General features: G+C 42.2%; 1 protein-coding gene across 1 annotated transcript; it reads right to left on the bottom strand.

The window, feature by feature from the left end:
- Window positions 1-14,732: 14,732 nt before the first annotated feature.
- LOC122084787 (non-specific lipid-transfer protein Lac s 1-like) lies at window positions 14,733-15,248 on the bottom strand. The gene is made up of 2 exons (XM_042653217.1): window positions 14,902-15,248; window positions 14,733-14,742 (listed from the first exon to the last, which is right to left on the bottom strand). Exons 1-2 carry the CDS (start codon window positions 15,246-15,248, stop codon window positions 14,733-14,735), a joined length of 357 nt encoding a protein of 118 aa, XP_042509151.1.
- Between the last annotated feature and the right edge of the window lie 3,004 nt (window positions 15,249-18,252).

Below are 18,252 nucleotides of genomic sequence, written 5' to 3'. Positions count from 1 at the left end.
CTATTACATTTTCCTCTTGCGGGATTTGTACCATCACGAATGTGTTAAAACTGGTTACCAAACGACGTACTTCTTTTAAATACTTGGCCATTCTCTCTTCTTTGGCCTCGTATTGCCCATTGACTTGGTTCATGATTAGTTGGGAGTCACTATATGTGACCATGTCGTCTGTCATTACCGCATTTGCCAGTTTGATTTCCACAATCAGAGCTTCATACTCTGCCTCGTTATTTGTTACAGGGAATGCAAATCTAAGGGCGTACTATATCATGAATTCCTTAGGGCTTTTCAACACAAGTCCTGTGCCGCTCCTCGTTGTGGTGTTGGATCCATCAACAAATAGCTCCCACTTTCTATTCAGCTCAGCCTCAGGCTTTGCCGCTTCTTCGGTTTGTGTACATTCTACTAGGAAGTCAGTCAGTGCCTGGCCCTTGATTGCGTTCTTGGTTGGAATTCAATATTGTGCTCACTTAACTTGACAGCCCAACTTACCATACGTCCCGCTATGCTGGGGCTGTGAAGTGACTTTCTCAACGATTGATCAGTTAGTACAGCAATGGCGTGTGCTTGGAAGTAGGGCCTCAACTTCCTGGCTATCACGACCAGCGCCAGTGTAAACTTCTCAATCTTTCGATACCTTATCCTCGCTTCCAAGAGCACATGACTCACACAGTAGATGGGCCTCTGGGTCTTTGCCTCTTCTCTCATAAGGACTGTGCTAACGGCTACCGTGGAGGTAGCGAGGTAAAGTTGTAGCTCCTCTTCGGGCTCTGGCCAGCTCAGCAGAGGGGGCCGGGTTAGGCAGACCTTAATTTCATCGAAAGCTGCTTTGCATTCCTTTGTCCAGCGAAATTGTTGTTGACCTTTTTCTCCTTTTGGTAGCTTGAAGAATGGAAGGCACACATATCCCCAGCTCGGGACAAGAACCTGTTAAGTGCAGCTAGGCACCCGGTCAGTTTTTGAACTTCGTGAATGTTTCTTGGTGGACGCATCTCATAAATGGCCTCAATTTTTTAGGGATTTGCCTCTATTCCCCTTTGCAACCCTAGAAAGCCCAAGAATTTTCCAGAGGTTACTCCAAATGCACACTTGGTTGGATTTAGTCTCATCTGGTTCTGCCGCAGGACATCGAAAGCTTCCTTCAGATCTAGCACATGATCAGTGCCTTTCGTGCTCTTGACCGGCATATCATCAATGTAAATTTCCATATTTCTTCCGATCTGGCTTCAGAACATCGTATTCACCATCCTCTGGTAAGTGGCTCCAACATTCTTTAGGCCAAAAGGCATTGCAGTGTAGCAGTAGTTGTCCAGAGTGGTAAGGAAAGCAGTTTTCTCCTCATCTTCCACCTTCATCTTTGTCTGGTTGTAGTCGAAATATGCGTCCATGAAGGTTAGAATCTTGTGGCTTACAGTCGAGTCTATGAGGGAGTCAATCCGGGGCAAAGGATAGCAGTCTTTGGGACAGACCTTGTTCAAGTTAGTGTAGTCTATGCATATCCTCCACTTCCCATTGGACTTCGGAACCATGACCACATTGGCTAAACAGGTTGGGTATTTTACTTCCCACACAAACCCCACTGCTAGGAGTTTTTCAACCTCCTCGTTGATGATGGTGTTCCGCTCAGTCGTGAAGTTCTTACGCTTCTGCTGGACAGGCTTGAAGTTAGGGTTAACGTCCAGACTGTGCTCAACTACGGCTTGGAGATACCTGGCATATCATAAGCTTTTCACGTGAAAATATCAGAGTCTTCACCGAGGAAGTTCAAAATTTCATCGCGGTATTGGGAGCTCAGCAGTGCTACGAGCTAAACTATTTTTTGTAGCTTGGCCTCAGTGATTGGGATAGTAAGTAGCTGTTCAACTGGCTCGGCTCGAGTCAGGAGGCTTTCATCTTGGCAATCAATAATTTTTACCACACATTCTAGGCCCGAGCACGGTTTCTTGACAGATTTTATGAAGTTGGCATAGCATTCTTGGGATTCCTTCTGGCTGGACTTACATTCCCCAACTCCATTGTTGGTGAGGAATTTTACTTTCATGTGCTTAGTGGACACAATCGTCCCAAGACCATTGAGACCAGGTCGACCAAGGATTACATTATAGGGTGAGGCAATCTTGGCGACCATAAAAGAGACCATAGTAATGGTTGTCTGAGCTCCCAGTCCGATGGTTACAGGCAAGTCAACAACTCCTTCTACCTTTACTGGCATGCCTAAAAATCCGTACAAGGGTCCTGGGGCTGGTTTTAAGGCCCCGGTGCCAAGCCCCAGTTCTATGAAGGCTTCGTATGACATGATGTCAACAGAGGCTGCCGTGTCCACTAGGACCCTATGGAAGGGGTGGTTGGCCACCACTAATTGAACCACGACAACGTCGTTGTGAGGCCAATTTAACTCTTCCAGATCTCTGTCAGAGAACACAATGGATGGATCCGTTCTGACAGCTTTGACAGGTTATTCCGTGATGCATACGAACCGCGTGTGTGCTTTGGCTTTTCTGTCTGATTCTACCGTGGGTCTACCCATGACTGTTAGGATGCTGGACCCACAAGCTGATTATCGTAAGGGTCAGCTTGGTCCGTGGTTGGGTCCTTGGATGGCTCGATCCTATCTTAGCTCGGCCTAGCATCATCTCTCCTTGGCTCGGCCTGGCATCATATCAAATACTGGTTAAGGTATCCAGCCTAGATGAGCTCATCAATTTCCCTTTTCAGAGACTTACGGTCTTCAATGTTATATCCATGGTCTCAGTGGTATCGACAATACCGGTTGGGGTTCCTCTCCTCTGGTTTAGCTGTCATTAGCCTGGGCCAGCGAAAATACTTTTGATCTTAGATCTCTAAGAGCATATTTTTTTGGGAACGATCAAGTTCATATCGCTCAAGTTCAGCTATGTCAAGCAGCCGATCTGTTCTGTTCTTCTTTGGCTTGCGAGAGTCATTCCTAGGTCTCAGAGTCCTTTTCTTCTCCTTCTCCGACTGATCACCCCTGTCAGCTATTCCTTTGGCGGCCAAAACTTCCTCCATGTTGGCGTATTGATTGCATCGTCTCAACAGTTTGGGCATTATTTCTGGTATGTCGAGGGCCAGAGATTGGACCAGATCAGGGTGGATTACCCCGTTGCACAACGTGATATACACCACTCCTTCTGGTAGGTTTTTCACCTCCAGTGTCACCTTAGTGAATTGGGCAAGGAACTCTCTTATAGTCTCTCTCGCTCCATGCCTCATGTTCATCACGTTTTACGTAGTTTGCTTCTACTTCATACTTGCTTGAAAAAGTGCGAGGAAGGCTCTTGTCAGCTCTTCATAGCTGTGGATGGATCGAGGCCGCAGGTTCGACATCCACACCAGCGCAACTCCTTTTAATGAGGCTACTAAGGCTCGGCGAAGAATGGCATCTGACCTACTATAAACCATCATGGTCGAACTGTAATATAGCAGATGATCATATGGATTTGTGGTGCCGTCATATCCATTGAAGACGAGTATCACGAAATTTGAAGGCAGCTCGACGTCAATCAATTCGTCGGATAGTGTATTGTGGGCCGGAGTTACAGTTATGTCGGCCAGGTGCCTTTGCCTCTACAGTCTTTCTACTCTCTCAGTGAGTCACTAGATGTGACTCTCCAGGTCGTCCCTTCTCTCCTTAGCTCTGTGATCCGGGTATCGACGTGCCCTTTCACCACTTCTGGGGCTTCTTCCTCGGCCTTGGTGACCACGGGGCCAATCCTGACCTTACTGTGGTGCACCTCTGGTCGGCCTAATGGGTGAGCCCTAACCCACATGGGGTTGATCTTACCAAGCCAGCCTCTGGCAGTTTTCACGTTCGTTTCTATGCGGACGCGCACCTCTACTAAGTCTTTGAGGTGACAATTGGTGTCTTCCTACCCGGGGTGGGGATCTATGGGTATCATGTGTTTCTGGACTCTGGTGATGCATGGAACGACGAGCTCTCCCGTTCTGGGTAAGAACGGGACCTTACTTGTGCCCCTCAGTAGGAGAGCCGATTGGTACTGAATGAATAGTGCGTGACGTTCTGGTCGACCACCTTCTTGCTGTTGATTGAGGGGTGACACTGTTGTCAGGAGATTCATCATTGAGATGTCTGCCCTAAACTGGTCTAGGCGACTGAGCTGAACTAGTCCGTGGCACTCGAAGTGCCAAGCTGAACTGGCGTATGAAGTCCTGCACCAGTGTGTTTGTAGTTAACACCTACAGCTGCAAGCTCTGCATCTGCTCTTCTATGTTCGGGTGAGATACCTGGGATGATGGGACATGGCGAGATAGCTGAGGGTTTTTCTCACGCTGATCCCCCTCTCCCTGGGAAACTTAGGAATCAGGCCTGGTTTGCTGGGGTGCTAGTAGAGGGTCTCTGCGGGATGTTTTCCTGCTCTGCCATTAGTGGTGAATGGGGACGTCCAAGTGGTAATTCACGGGTGGATTTTGCTCGCATTGTCGTTAAAGAAATGACCTTCTCACTTCTTAATTGCATTGGTCCAAGGTGACTTTTTGTGATAGTTTTCCATGGACGATGCCAATCTGATGCGGTAAAAATTGATCGAACGATCTTCCCTGCAATTCCTGGTGCTCTAGCAAACCTGCATAGAAGAGATGACAGGGAAGAGCCAGGCTGACCCGATGGGAGACTCTCCGATGCCTAAGTCAGATCTTTCCATAGCAAATGCTCAAGAGAGCTTTTCCAGTAAGAGAAGTGATTGATCGATCCTTTATGATGGAGGCTTACCTTGGTATTTATAGGTTACTGATGGAGAGAGGAGGGGCGCTTGTGAAGAGTCCTATTAAGGCGTGAAGTCCTTGAGGGGAGTGGCTTTGTGATTCTAGGAATATTCCAGGTCTTAGGGTATTCTAGGGGAATATTCCCCTCTTATCTCGAAAAGGCCAACTGTGTGAGGGATAGACGTCTATGGTGACGTGTAGTGGATAGAGTCCAGTCCTATCCTTCTGAGTAGGGATTACGTTCCTTGAATGTAGGGGTGGACGAAAGCACGTTTCTGAAAACTTTTTTGTTGACGCCGGGCCAAGGTGGCAGCACGGCCTGATGGAGGGCCCAGGTGGCAGCATGACCTGATGGAGGGCCCAGGTGGTAGTATGGCTTGATGGAGGGCCGAGGTGGAAGCACGGCCTGATGGAGGGCCGAGGTGCAGCATTGGTTAGGACCGGTCCTTACCCATGCCATGGTTGGGAAGAAATACCCCCATCAACCACGATATTTACTCATGAGTTAAACCAAGTTAGCTAATATTAATTGATGAGTTAGACCACGTAAGCTCGACAATTGGGAAAGTTAGAAACTCAATTAAAGTGATAAATTTTACTCGAAATAATATTAATTTTGTGTCAAGTTATCCATTGCATTCACCCATGTAAATCATTTGTCTCTCTCTCTCTCTCTCTCTCTCTCTCTCTCTCTCTCTCTCTCTCTCTCTCTCTCTAAAATAGCATTTAACCATTGATTGTTGAAAAAAAAATTGTATGAGATTGTTGATTAGGAAATAAATGAAAATACGATAATCGTGCTTTTTTTAGTGTATAAAAATGTTTGACCACACGTGTAAATGCATGTGTCTTTTTTTACTAGTATATTTATATATATATATATATATGTTTGTAATAAGGTGCAACTTGGAACTGGAAGCCATAAGACTAAGTTAAGAAGGAGTGTCTAATAGTTGAAGAGATAGTAGCTAGCCATGGCCATCTCTGGAGTTGGGAAGCTTGTGTGCCTTTTTATGGCATTCAGGGTGGTGGCTGCACCCTATGCAGATGCTTCTACCATAAGATGCTTGAAGGTAGATAGTAAACTCTACACTTGCCTCAACTACTTGTGCAAGGGCGGTTCCATCTCTTCTTCTTGCTGCAAGAGAGTGAAGAGTATTTACTCTGAAGCTAATACCACCATCGCCAACCGTCGAGCCACTTGTCGATGCCTCAAGTCTGCCTACAGTTCCATCTTCGGTATCAATCTCAGTTACGCTTCCGAACTCCCTAGTGCTTGTGGTGTTAACGTAAATGACAAGAACAACACCTCCACTCACTGCTCCAAGTATGTGCTTCTTCACATCTCTGTCTTTAACATCTGAATGTGAATCACATCTCTGTCTTTAACATCTGAATGTGAATCATCCATTAACTAAAAGGTTTTTGTTATGGTTGCAGGGTGAAGTGAAACTGATATGTAATGAGAATTTGGACTCAGAGACAAGATTAATAAAGGACATTAAGGCAGAATCTAGATTTTCTTCACATGGGATCCCACCGTTTATAGATATGATATTACCAGGCGATCGATGATGCATTCCAATTGTTCAAATGCGTGATATGAATACCTCTTGGGTTCCCCATGAGGCCAATATGGAATTTTCATTTTTGAATTACTCGGTGCCCTTGTGTTTATTTTTGGTACTATGCCAATCTTTTATTTGTTATCAAGAACTCATTATCACAACTACTTTGATAGATTGGATCTTCTCCCCATGTGGTGATCTGTTCACATGTGATCTACTATCTATAGGATATTGGATCACAAGTCAATGGTGCATTAATTGATTGACTTGTAATTCCTCTCTCTACGTGGGAGTTGATCCAGTCATACTTTGATAAGCTTATCAAAATAGTTTATGGTTGTTATGCCACGTGAAAGGAAGGTGTGGCACTAGTTCAAATGAATAGATAATACATGATATAAAATGGCGAGTGTTAGAGCCTAGTTTACCATTAATTAAATATCCTCTCTTGTATGACATGCATCCTCATCTATGTCCATGCATACTTTTGATTCTCCAACTATATCAGGCGCTCTTCCATTTTCATCCTCTACTCTAGCATTTAGTGAACACCGAACATGTAGAAACTTTACATGTCAAAGAGGGATATGGATTCTATCTGTTTATAAATTTGTGCCTACCTCATCTGTCATGTAGATAGGCTGGGCATGGTCTAGATTAGCAAAATGTCAATTTTGACTTAAATTCATGCAAATACCCCCATATCTCCATGTATACCTACCATACTTCGACCACTACTTACACTCTCCCATAGTCCTAAATTCTCAAAGCTCTAATTCATCACTTCGCAAACTCTACTTAGGAAATTTTATGTGTGTAGGACCTCGGGGTCTCCTGTCCTCAAAACTTTGACCCCCCATCCGGTCTCCCGCTTGGAAGATTTTTGACTGTTTTATAGCTCTCTAATTAAGGTGGTATGCTTTTTATTGCATTATGGTTAGTTCTCCTACGAAGAAAGAGTGAGTGAAAGCCAAAACTATGAATTTATATTCATATCACAAGATAAGGTAAGGTACGAATGTTAAGGCCCGGTGGTCAAGCGGTCGAAACAGCCTCTTGACATTCTCGGGGTAAGGCTGCGTAATTCTTGCCCCCGACCTTGCACATGCAAGAGCCTCGTGCATCGGGTATGCCCTTTTTATTACATGATAAGCTCGAGTTCTCTAACCAACAACTAAAGCTAACATATGAAAAAAAAATCATTTGTACTTATATTAATTTCTTGCACCCACAACAAGGCCCGAGCTAGGTTTAAAAAATCAGAATATGATCAATCGATTTGTATCATAATCAATTTGGATGAATCACACTGATTCTTGCTGAAGAAGGACAAGGAGGACAAGGAGATTGAATAAAAAAATTGAAGCAAAAAATGGAAAATTGAAAAAAAAAAAAATAAAGAAGGACAAGATTGACATTGAGAACCGATTAGAAAAAAAAAAGAGGAGGGGCAATTTAGTAATTTAAGAAAAAAAGAAGAAAAAGAGATAAAAATTCACTATTTTGAGGGAATCATAAACAAAGTTTAAGGTATGTGTGTATTAATAAATATAGGTTAAGTATAGAGTGATAATAATTGCTCCAATTGTACTTGATTAAGTGTGTCTTTTGATGAAGAATTGATTTACGGTCATCGTTGTGCATGACAATCGGATTGTCAATGTAAAAATTCAATGCTCTCCACCATCGATAGAGATCTCCACCATTCTCAAACATATAAAGCTTTTTCAGTAAAGTTAAACTAAAATTATTATACCATGTGACATAGTTGAGTTCAATTTTAGAAAACATTTGGATAGTTAACTGAAATATTCCATGGGCTAAAAAACCATGTCGATGATGCCAATGAGAACATAGGTAGAAGCATCTTCGGTGCACACAAGGGAGAGGCAAAATAGTCTTTTTGCACCCACTTGTATGTGGATGGTTCCACACTACGTTAGATCGAAAGAATTCATTTTCCCGTATTTTATACTTGATGTAAAATGTAAAATATGATATCACAACCCAAGCCTTACCTTTTTGGGCTCAATCCAACAAAGTCCGACCCTAATTGACCTTGCCAGCCCTCGTTATTTTTACCAATTCAGGGCTAGGCAAAGACAGGCTAACTATGTTTTATAACTACATTGCATGATTTTGCTTCTTTGGTTTTCTTAAAGGTTAGCCTTAAGAATGCTTCATTTTTTTTTTTCGCTAAAGATGCATTATATTAAAGAGAAAAAAAAGAAGGATGGAATACAATCAACCAAGAAAAAAGAAACTCAAGCGAGCATCGTAATCCCAGCCCCCACCTTCGGCATTGCCATCAGCAGGGAAAAGGAAGCGAACTAACAAAATCTAAAATTTGGGCGGCCTTCAGCATCTCTTCTGATCAGATCTTTTATATGATCAGGGAAAATGATATTAGTATCTGAAATCCCCATTTTTGCTGCATCTTTAGCCAGATAATCGGCAATCGAGTTTGCCTCCCTGAAGTTATGAGTTATTTTCCATGAAATTTGCTCTAGGAAAGGTTGAAGGAAATCCATCTTTGACTGGCGAACCATGGAATTTTCTTTCTCTGGAAGGATATCGCAACTGCATTGGAATCCGTTTCCACCCATAAGCGAGAGATTCCCATTTCGAGAGCACGCAGCAGACCCACCATTAGGCCTTCTACTTCCGCTTGGAAAACCTTTGAGACCCCCATAAAAATTTTATAGGAATCCAGAATAGTTCCCATATGATTGCGAAAAATCCCACTAGTACCTGCTCGACTAGGATTGCCCATAGAGCTTCCATCAAAGTTCAGTTTGATCCAGTTTACCTGAGGCCTACACCAATAAACCTCTAAGATGGGCAGATTTGGCATATTCTGGATCAATAAGCCAAGCTTCCTATAGCAAATGACATTAGCAACAGTTTTCACATCTCCTTTGGTGTTAGGCTTGGAGGATTTAATATCCTCAAGAATCATTTGCTTGATGAAGTTTATTGGCCTCATGTTGCCTTCGTGCCTTCTATTATTTCTTTCACGCCAAATGTGGTCAGCCACAGTGATTAACCCCAGAGCCCACACCTCTTTGCAACAAACAATTTTAAGCTTCCTTTTCCACCATTGGATAAAATCAGCCATGGAGTCCTATTTCTTCCAAACCACATTGAAGCAGCCATAGAAGAACAGCCATAATTCCTCAGCGAAGGAGCATTGAAGGAAGATGTGATCCATAGACTCAGCCTCCACACCACACAAACTGCATCTTGATACTAAAACAATGCCCCTTTTTTGAACAGCTTCATCCATTGGTAATTTCCCGTGCGCCATCCTCCACCCAAAAATGTACACTTTTGGCTGTAATTTTTTATTCCAGATCAGAGTAGCCCATGGAACTTTAGGATTGGTGCTCCTGATGTCCTCCCAGGCAGAGTTAGAGCTAAATCTCCCATCAGAAGACAAACTCCATAAACACATGTCCTCACAGGCATACGAAGGAATTTTGATATTTCGGATCTTCTCAAAAGTGCTTTGCAATAAGGGAGATCTAACATTAGGCGATTTCCAATGGTAATTTTCAATAAAGTCACTAACCTTGCCCTTGAAGGGGGACCAGGACCATCATCCAGGTCGACCATGCCCAAGATGGATTTATTACCCACCTAGTTATCAGTCCAAAATTTTATATTTTCACCATTTCCGATCAACCAAGCTTCTTTTGAGGACATAAAATCCCACATCTTTCTAAATCCTGGCCAAATAGAGGAGGACTTATAGCTTGATTTGAAAGATCCATCACTTCTACGAAATCTTGCCCTTAGGAAGTTGCAGGCTGTAGATTTCTCATGTCTTACCCTCCAGACCATATTACATAGCATTGCTTTATTTATGTCTCTGAGCCTACGCAAACCCAAACCTCCTTTATCCTTGGGCCTACAACACACACCCCATCGGATTGTAATATTTTTTACAGAATCAACCTCACCAGTCCAGATGAAGTTCTTCATCCACCTTTCCATCATAGCAATAAGGGTTGATGGCCACCAATAGACAGCAGAGCTATGGTTCATCATTCCCAAAATGACAGAGCGGACCAATTCCACTCGTCCAGCCATCAAAATAATTTTTCCTTTCCAGCCAGCCAGCCAACCTTTGACTCTATCCATAATAGGGAGAAGAGACTCCTTCTTTATCCTTCCCTTAAAAATTTCAACACCCAAATAGCGGGTGGGGAAATTATAGATAGGAATACCAAGCTCTTCAACAATCCTCTACTTCCTATGAGTAGTAACTGATCCCAGAAATAACTTGCTTTTTTTCTAAATTTATTTGCTGTCCTGAGAAGCACTGGTATTTAGAAAGAAAGGTGTTGAGATTTTTAATGTACCTGATGGAAGCATTTGAGAAGATGAAAGCATCATCAGCAAAAAGGATGTGGGTAGGGGTAATAGCACCTCAAGGACCTGTGAGAGCCTTAATGCTCTTAGAAGCCACCAGCTCAGATAAACCTCTGCACAGAACTTCTTCGGCAATAATAAATAGCATAGGGGAGATCGGATCACCTTGTCGTAGGCCCCTCTCAATGCCAAAGTACCCAACTGGGCCACCGTTAAGAAGAACTGATATCCTGGCAAAAGCAAGAATCTGATAGATCCAAGAGATCCACTTTTTAGAAAAGCCAAACCTTCACAAGACATGGAAGATAAAGTTCCATGAAATGGATTCGAACGCCTTCTGAATGTCTAGTTTTAGACCTATACCTCCTCCTCTGGTAGATGCAAACATCATGTTGGCCAGCTCGGAGGCCAAAGAAATATTTGAGTGGATGATCTTCCTCTTCTGGAAAGCCCCTTGCTCCTCAGAGATTAATTTAGGGAGAACCCGTGACAGTCTCAGGGCCAGCACCTTTGAGATAATTTTACGCAAGAAATTTCCTATGCATAGGGGCCTGAACTTGTCTAGAGATAATGCTCCCTTTACTTTAAGAATTAAAACCAGAAAATTATTGTTAATTCCATAGGGCATGAAACCAGCTCTGAAAAACCACCTAATGGCTCTGCAGATATCAGAATATATAATTTCCCAACAGGCTTTATAAAAGGCTCCAGGAAAACCATCCGAACCCGGGGTGCTGTCAGGATCGAGATCCCACACAACATTTTTAATTTCTGCCTCTGATGGTATATCATCCAGACGCCCTCTGTCCCAGTCATCTAGGGAATTTGGAATGCATTGCAATAAATCCATATGATCAGTTTGAGGGGTACCTTTATGGGAAAACTCAAAATATTGAGAAACGTATTCCTCAAGTTCCTCTTTGTCAGAAATCAGCTCCCCATCATCCTTCTTCAGGGCCTTGATGGAATATTTTAATCTTCGCATCTTCACAGAGATATGAAATAATTTAGAACATCTGTCACCTAGTTCCCTCCGCTTGGATCGAGATTTCTCAGCCCATAATTTTTCATAATTTTCAAGAGCCTTAAGATACCTGGTCTTAGCATCCGTTTCCTTTGCAAAAACCACATCGTTTATTCCATCTCTATCAATTTTGGCCTGAATATCCTCCATACACTTTTTTGCATCCATCAATTCCAAATTGAAGTTTGGAAAGCTCTGTTTCGCCCAAGAGCGCAAAGCTCCCTTTAGTCTTTTTAATTTCTGAGACACTATTACCAATGGTGAGCCAGTGATGTCAACCTCCCAGGATCTCTCAACTGTATGTAGAAAAGCATCATGATCCATCCAGAACCTCTGAAATCGGAAAGGGCAATTTTTTGGTCTCTCAGAAGCTTCATACACGACTAGAATGGGGGCATGATCTGAAGCAACCCTTTGCAAGACATACTGATGACATTCCTGAAACTGCAAGATCCAGGCATCATTGCAGAAGCTTCGGTTGAGCACAGCCGCCACATGCCCCCTTCTCCTATTATTGGTCCATGTGAATTTTCTACCCTGGGAAGGGACTTGAATCAACGAGCATGTATCCACAAAAGCTCCAAAATCTCCTGCTGATCCTAGATTGTAGGAACTAGGCCCCTTTTTTCTGAGGAGAGAAGAGTGGCATTGAAGTCTCCCAAAATCATCCAAGGGGCCGACATCCCGGGAGGGGAATCCACAAGGTCAGCCCATAGCAGTCTTCTAGCTGCGTGGAAGCACTTTACGTGCACCACAGAGAGAAAAGCAACACCCTGAGTCTATTAAGTCGTAATAGAAATGGTTGCTCTGAGGATGATAGCACCACAGGCTTAGCCACCCCTCAGCTCCAAAGCAGCCATAAATTTGGAATGCCACCAACTCTCTCATTGTGGATAAAGTCCGGATCAAAGGCAAGCCTATTAAAAAATAGTCTTGGAAACGCATCAGCTGAAACCATAGGCTCAACAATACATAAAAAGGCTGGCTTCTTATCTCTTAAGATATTCCTCAATGCGAACCTTGCGGCAGCCTTCTTAATTCCTCTAATATTCCAATAGAGAACCTTCATTTACTATTTTTAGAAGAGGCAATATGGCTAGATTTACGCAAAATCTGCTCCGCATTGGCCATTTGTTTTCCTTTGTTCAGTCTCCCATGCACGAGCACTGCTGCTTCCCTGTCACAAAGAAGCCTATTGATTTACTCCACTTCATGGTTGACCACCACCGTGCCACCAGTCATCTGTATATGGTTGAAAGAAGAGATGATATTCTCATGCCTTTGCACTGATTGTATCCTTCCAATTTCATGAATTTCAGTCCCAATGCTTGGAAGCTCTCACCCTTCTCTCCCATTATCCATAGTTGTAGAATGGTGAGCTTCCAGATTGTGTGTGACATCATCTTTATGATCCGGTCCAGCATGAGTTGGGGCAGCGACCAAACCATCTTCTTCCCTAGGCAGAGCGGAGAATAGATGGTTCATATGAGTCCTGGATCCATCACCAGATCCATTTACTGACCCAGCGTCCAACCCTTCATCTGAGTCCGACCCAGATGCAATTAAATCGTTATCTCCCTCAACGTGTTTCACAAAACCACACCCCTCACTATGATTCTATTCCGTATTCCATGTCCCTTCCAAAGGAAGGCAAATTTGAATATCTCCATCAAGGATTTCATTTTCTGGATGTCCCTCTGAGTTTCTTGATATAAGCGTTCTAGTAAAGGTAGGAGATCACTCGTTTGATTGGGAAGAAATCCTTCCTGATCTATTTCCTTCAGTCGCTGGTTGTCTTTCATCCGGGCAGCCGTTACACCGAGCACCGTCATCTTCATCGGCGTAATTGCACTAGGGATATTCTCCTTACGCAGAGGGTCTTCTCTAACATTAGCATCTTTCTTTTCTCTACAAACATGGACTGAATGACCCATCTTCTTACAAATCCACACTTGAGTATCTCGTCCTCGTAGACGATGGTCTGAGTGAACCAGAAAATTCATTCGCACCTGGTTGTTTTCTCTCAACTTGAATTTCCTCCAATCTGTTTGCACCGATTTCAATTTCCACCTGGACCCTCAAAAAGGTACCCATCGTTGCAGTACGAGTGCACCTATCCAATGCCACTGGTCTCCCTGCCTCCTTTGCCATGGTGAGAAGGATCTTCTCATGCCAGTATTCAAGTGGGAGATTGGGGAATCTGATCCAAACCAGTTTTGTTTTGATGTTTTTAGCGTGAACATCAAAATCAGGCTTCCACGGCTGGAATCTGATCACTTGGTTCCCTACTCTTGTAAGGCTTCTTCTCCACATTGTTGCCATGTCTCCCTCGCTTTCAAATTGGAAGAGTATATATCCCTTCCCCATAGGCACCATCTTCACGCCGCCTTTCAGGTTCCATGACGCTCGTGCCTCTGCCCTTATATCATTCATTGATAGGTATCTAAAGTTCGCCTTGCCTATCAGTGCAAACCTGAACCGCAGTAGTTGGCCTCTTGAGGAATGATAATTTTGGTGTGAGCACCAGCGTGAATTGGGTCTGGCAGGTTCTCCACCTTCGGTAATACGTGTCCCACCACAGAGGAGTATGAGCGTCGTCCCTCATCTCTATTGCCATTTTTCGGAATCACAACCTCAGCTCTGATCAGACCCTCTGCCCCGCCCTCCATAGATCTGTTTGCATGTGTCTCTAAGGCCGAGTCTCTATTCATCCTTGAAGAAACAAGCCTTAGAAAGTCAGTGATTAAGGCCTGTCGGCCACGGTCTGGAGGCCAACCTTCCTTTGGATCATCTCCATTACCTGCTTCTAGAGTTGCCTCCCCAGAGCTTCTCTCTCCTCTCATCTCCATCTCCCAGAGTTCTTTTTTTTTTTAATATCTGAGATTCTGAGAAAACACGTTTAAGAGGAATTGCAGAAAATATATAAAACAAAGGAGCCAAGCTCATATTATTCCATACAACCATGGGTGATATATATATATATATATATTTCAAGCAATCATCAGTCATCACACATCAACCTCAGCTCACCTCACCCTGCAAATATAACAAAAAAAACCATTTGTCAGCTTTAAAGTAGTAGTAACCCATTACAAAATTCTCTAATTTAAGAGTTCTATGATTACCACTTTCCACCCAATCAAGCATCAATAATTCAAGGTTAGAGAGAGATAGAGAGAGAGAGAGAGAGTATACTTGGAGCAGTCGATGGAGGAGCTGATCTTGTAGGGAAGGTTCACACCACATTTACGAGGAAGACCAGCAGCATTGGCGACGTTGATGCCGGAAACTGATTTATAGGCATTTTTTAGGCACCCACAAGATGTCCGACGGTCAGGAGTGGTTTTAGCGGCGACGTTGAGGGATCTCATGGCAATGCAATAAGTCCCAGGCACCGAGCCGCCCCTGCGTAGGAAAGTGAGGCATGGAGCCAACTTTGACACCACCTGCCCGCATGTGAGGGCATCTACGGCATGAGGAGCAGCCACAACCATACAGGCCAGAACAAGGCACACAAGCTTCATAACACCGGAATTGGCCATAACTAACACTTGCTCTGCTCTAGCACTCTTTATTACTCGAGTCTTTAGTCTTTGTAGGATGCAATGGAGAGAGCCACCATCGGTGTTTGCTTATATAGAGAAGGGTGTAGAGAGAGAGAGAGAGAGAGAGAGAGAGAGAGAGAGAGAGAGAGGTAGGTTGTTTCGCTAATTGGTTGAATGCTTTCAATTCTTGGTATGTGGCTTTGCCAAGTATCATCTCTAAAATTAGGAATATGTAACTCTAATGTTTAACTAACTTGTGTGGATGGATTGTGTTGGGATTTAAAATGTAATCGCAAGCGTACGGATCAGTGTAGCTATAGGTTGAACACAGGGAGAACAACCACTTTATTTTTTTATTTCTTTTAATAATGCGAAAGTGAACCGATTAATGGTTGTGATCTAATTCTAATTACTGTCCTAAACATATGTATCTAAAATAACATCCTAACCATTCGTCATCTAAGAATTTAAAGACGCAAGCCACGTAATTAAAATTAAATAAATAAATAACGGAAAATAAACAACCCATGTAATTTAAAAAAAAATTAAATAAATAAAGGAAAAAATATTGAAATAAAAATAAAGTAAAAGAAAGGGGAGAAAGCTAGAGAGAGACTCACAAGTAGGTTTCTCTACTTAGTCCGAGAGATGCATCATAATATGAGCTTTCCTACTTGACCAGAGAGTCACTCTTACAAGGGTTACTCTACTTGGCTTTAGGGAAAGGGAGACAATTAAAATAAAAACAATAAATTGATGGTTCTATGGCTAGGAGGGGCAAAGCCAACATATACACTAGCCATGAACCTTGGGGGAAAAGGATAGCAATAATGTAACGACTGAAATTAAAATCCTAAATTAAGAAAGAAAGGGTAGTCAGAAGAGGAAATGAGAGGGGGGAGAGAAGACTACTGAAGGAGCCTACTTACTTGAACTTCAACCCTTGAACTGAAAACCTGATCGATTTGAGATACTACCAGTACTAAATATCAGATCTGGAATAAATTAAATTTGAAATTTCTAGTACTAGAGAAAACAAATCTGAAGAAAAAATAAATTGAACTTGAAAGACATGCTTCATAGCTTGTTCTTGTCACCTAGAACTAAGCCTAGAACTAGAACTTGAAAATTACAACTTGAATTGCTTAAACAATAAAAATAAAGGCTGAATCAAAAACAAAAGTGCTTGCATTAATTGAATAAAAAGAACTTACAAAAGTGTTTAAAACATAAACCTAGAACTAGAGCTAGAGAAAGAGAAAACTAGAGAAAGAGATAGAGCAACTAAAAAAAAAACCCTAGAAGAAGAATGAGTTGTCCCTCCTCCTCTTACATGAGTTGTATTTATAGGGAATAGGGAGGTAGGGTAACAAATTTCTCTTTCCTAAAAGGGAAAAGCCCACAATTGGTAGTGAGATCTTTTGAGACCAAAAGTGCTAAGGTGGAGGAGAGAGAAGAGAGAAATAAACTTGGAGAAATTTCCTATAATTTTTTTTTGCTTATTTTCTTTCATTTTTTTTTGTTTCATTTATTTGTCTCTTCTTTTTCTCCCTCCAAGGGATGATTTTCCTTCTTGCTTTGTGTGATTTGGATAATCTTTTGGTGATGATGTGGAGGAGAGAGAAGATTTGGACAAGATTTATTTCTTCCTTTTTTTTTCTTTCCTTTTTTTTTTCTCTTCTTGCATAGGAAACCCCTCCCATGATTTTCCTTGCTTCTAATTTGATGTGGAAATCCCCTCCATGCCCTTAGTGCTTTAAGTGAGTAAAAAGTAGGAAATCTTCAACAAAATTCTCCAAAAAAAGACAACCATGAGATTCAAACTTGAGACCTCCTAGTGAGCAAGAAAATTTTACACACCATAGCTCACCAACTATACTAGGTAGTTGTTGTTGGAGAGATATGACGCTCGATAATGCTTAAAGTCTTTAAAATACAAAACCTACAAAAAGAGAGTAAAACCCACGATATCTCCATTCTAAATATATAAAATGCATGTTTTATTACCCTAGATTTCACACATAAATGTGCTCATCAGAATTCCCCCACACTTAGACTTTGCCAGTCCTCGAGTAAAACAAAAAGAAAAAGAATAAAAACAAAAAACCTAACTCACTTTTGTAGGAATCACGGTTGCACTTAGCATGTGCAACAAACCTTTAAACCCCTAGGTCACCCCTAGTGGACGAGTTGTGTCTCGTGGGTGTTTGCAGTGAATATACACCTAAAATTCAGAATAAATAAATCCCAACCTTGGCTAAAGGTAAGGCTCATACCGATCCGGAGCAAAAATAATTTTTCTTACAAGGGACCCCCACACTTGAACTTTTATTACCCTTTATCAATTCCAGGCACTAGTATATTTCTTAATTTGGAACTCACCTCGTCTCTTCCAAAACATCCTTATCTTAAGGTAAAACCACTTGTGAAGAAATAGGGAACCAATGACTAGGGCGTTGGAGTGTTTTTGACCAAAACATATTTCCAAGCATTAATGACATGTACACATTTTTTCTTCTTTTTTTTTTTCACTTAATAAACTTTATTCTACTCCACTAATTTTGGCCTGAATGACATGGTGGAGCAAACACCAGACACCCAAGTTACTATGTAGCTTCACTTTTTGCATATGCTCACAAAGACAGTGATGCTAGAGTTCCTTCAGAAGTTTCCTCCCTAGGAATTTTGAACAAGACACCACGCTTCCTGAGGCACAATGACCTGTCTAGTTCCAAGGGAATCAAATCTTATTCTTCTTTATACCACATTTCACATTTTATTTAAAATTGTGCATTTGTCAACTCATGCCAAATTAAAAAGAATGTCTCAACTCCAAATCAAAAGTACAAGGAACCCACAGACTTACATATGGTCCAACACCATAAAACAGGGGTCTCTTATTTTTCAAAAGAAAGTCCCATCTCAAGACACAGGCTTGTTTCTTTTTTCTCAACAGGGTTTTTATATGTTCAAAATGGGTACCTTAGTCAAAAATTTTATT

Source organism: Macadamia integrifolia, chromosome 7 (assembly GCF_013358625.1).
Source record: "Macadamia integrifolia cultivar HAES 741 chromosome 7, SCU_Mint_v3, whole genome shotgun sequence".
NCBI lineage: Eukaryota > Viridiplantae > Streptophyta > Magnoliopsida > Proteales > Proteaceae > Macadamia > Macadamia integrifolia.
Note: the sequence above shows the minus strand (reverse complement) of the source record. Positions and strands in the feature narration are given on the sequence as shown.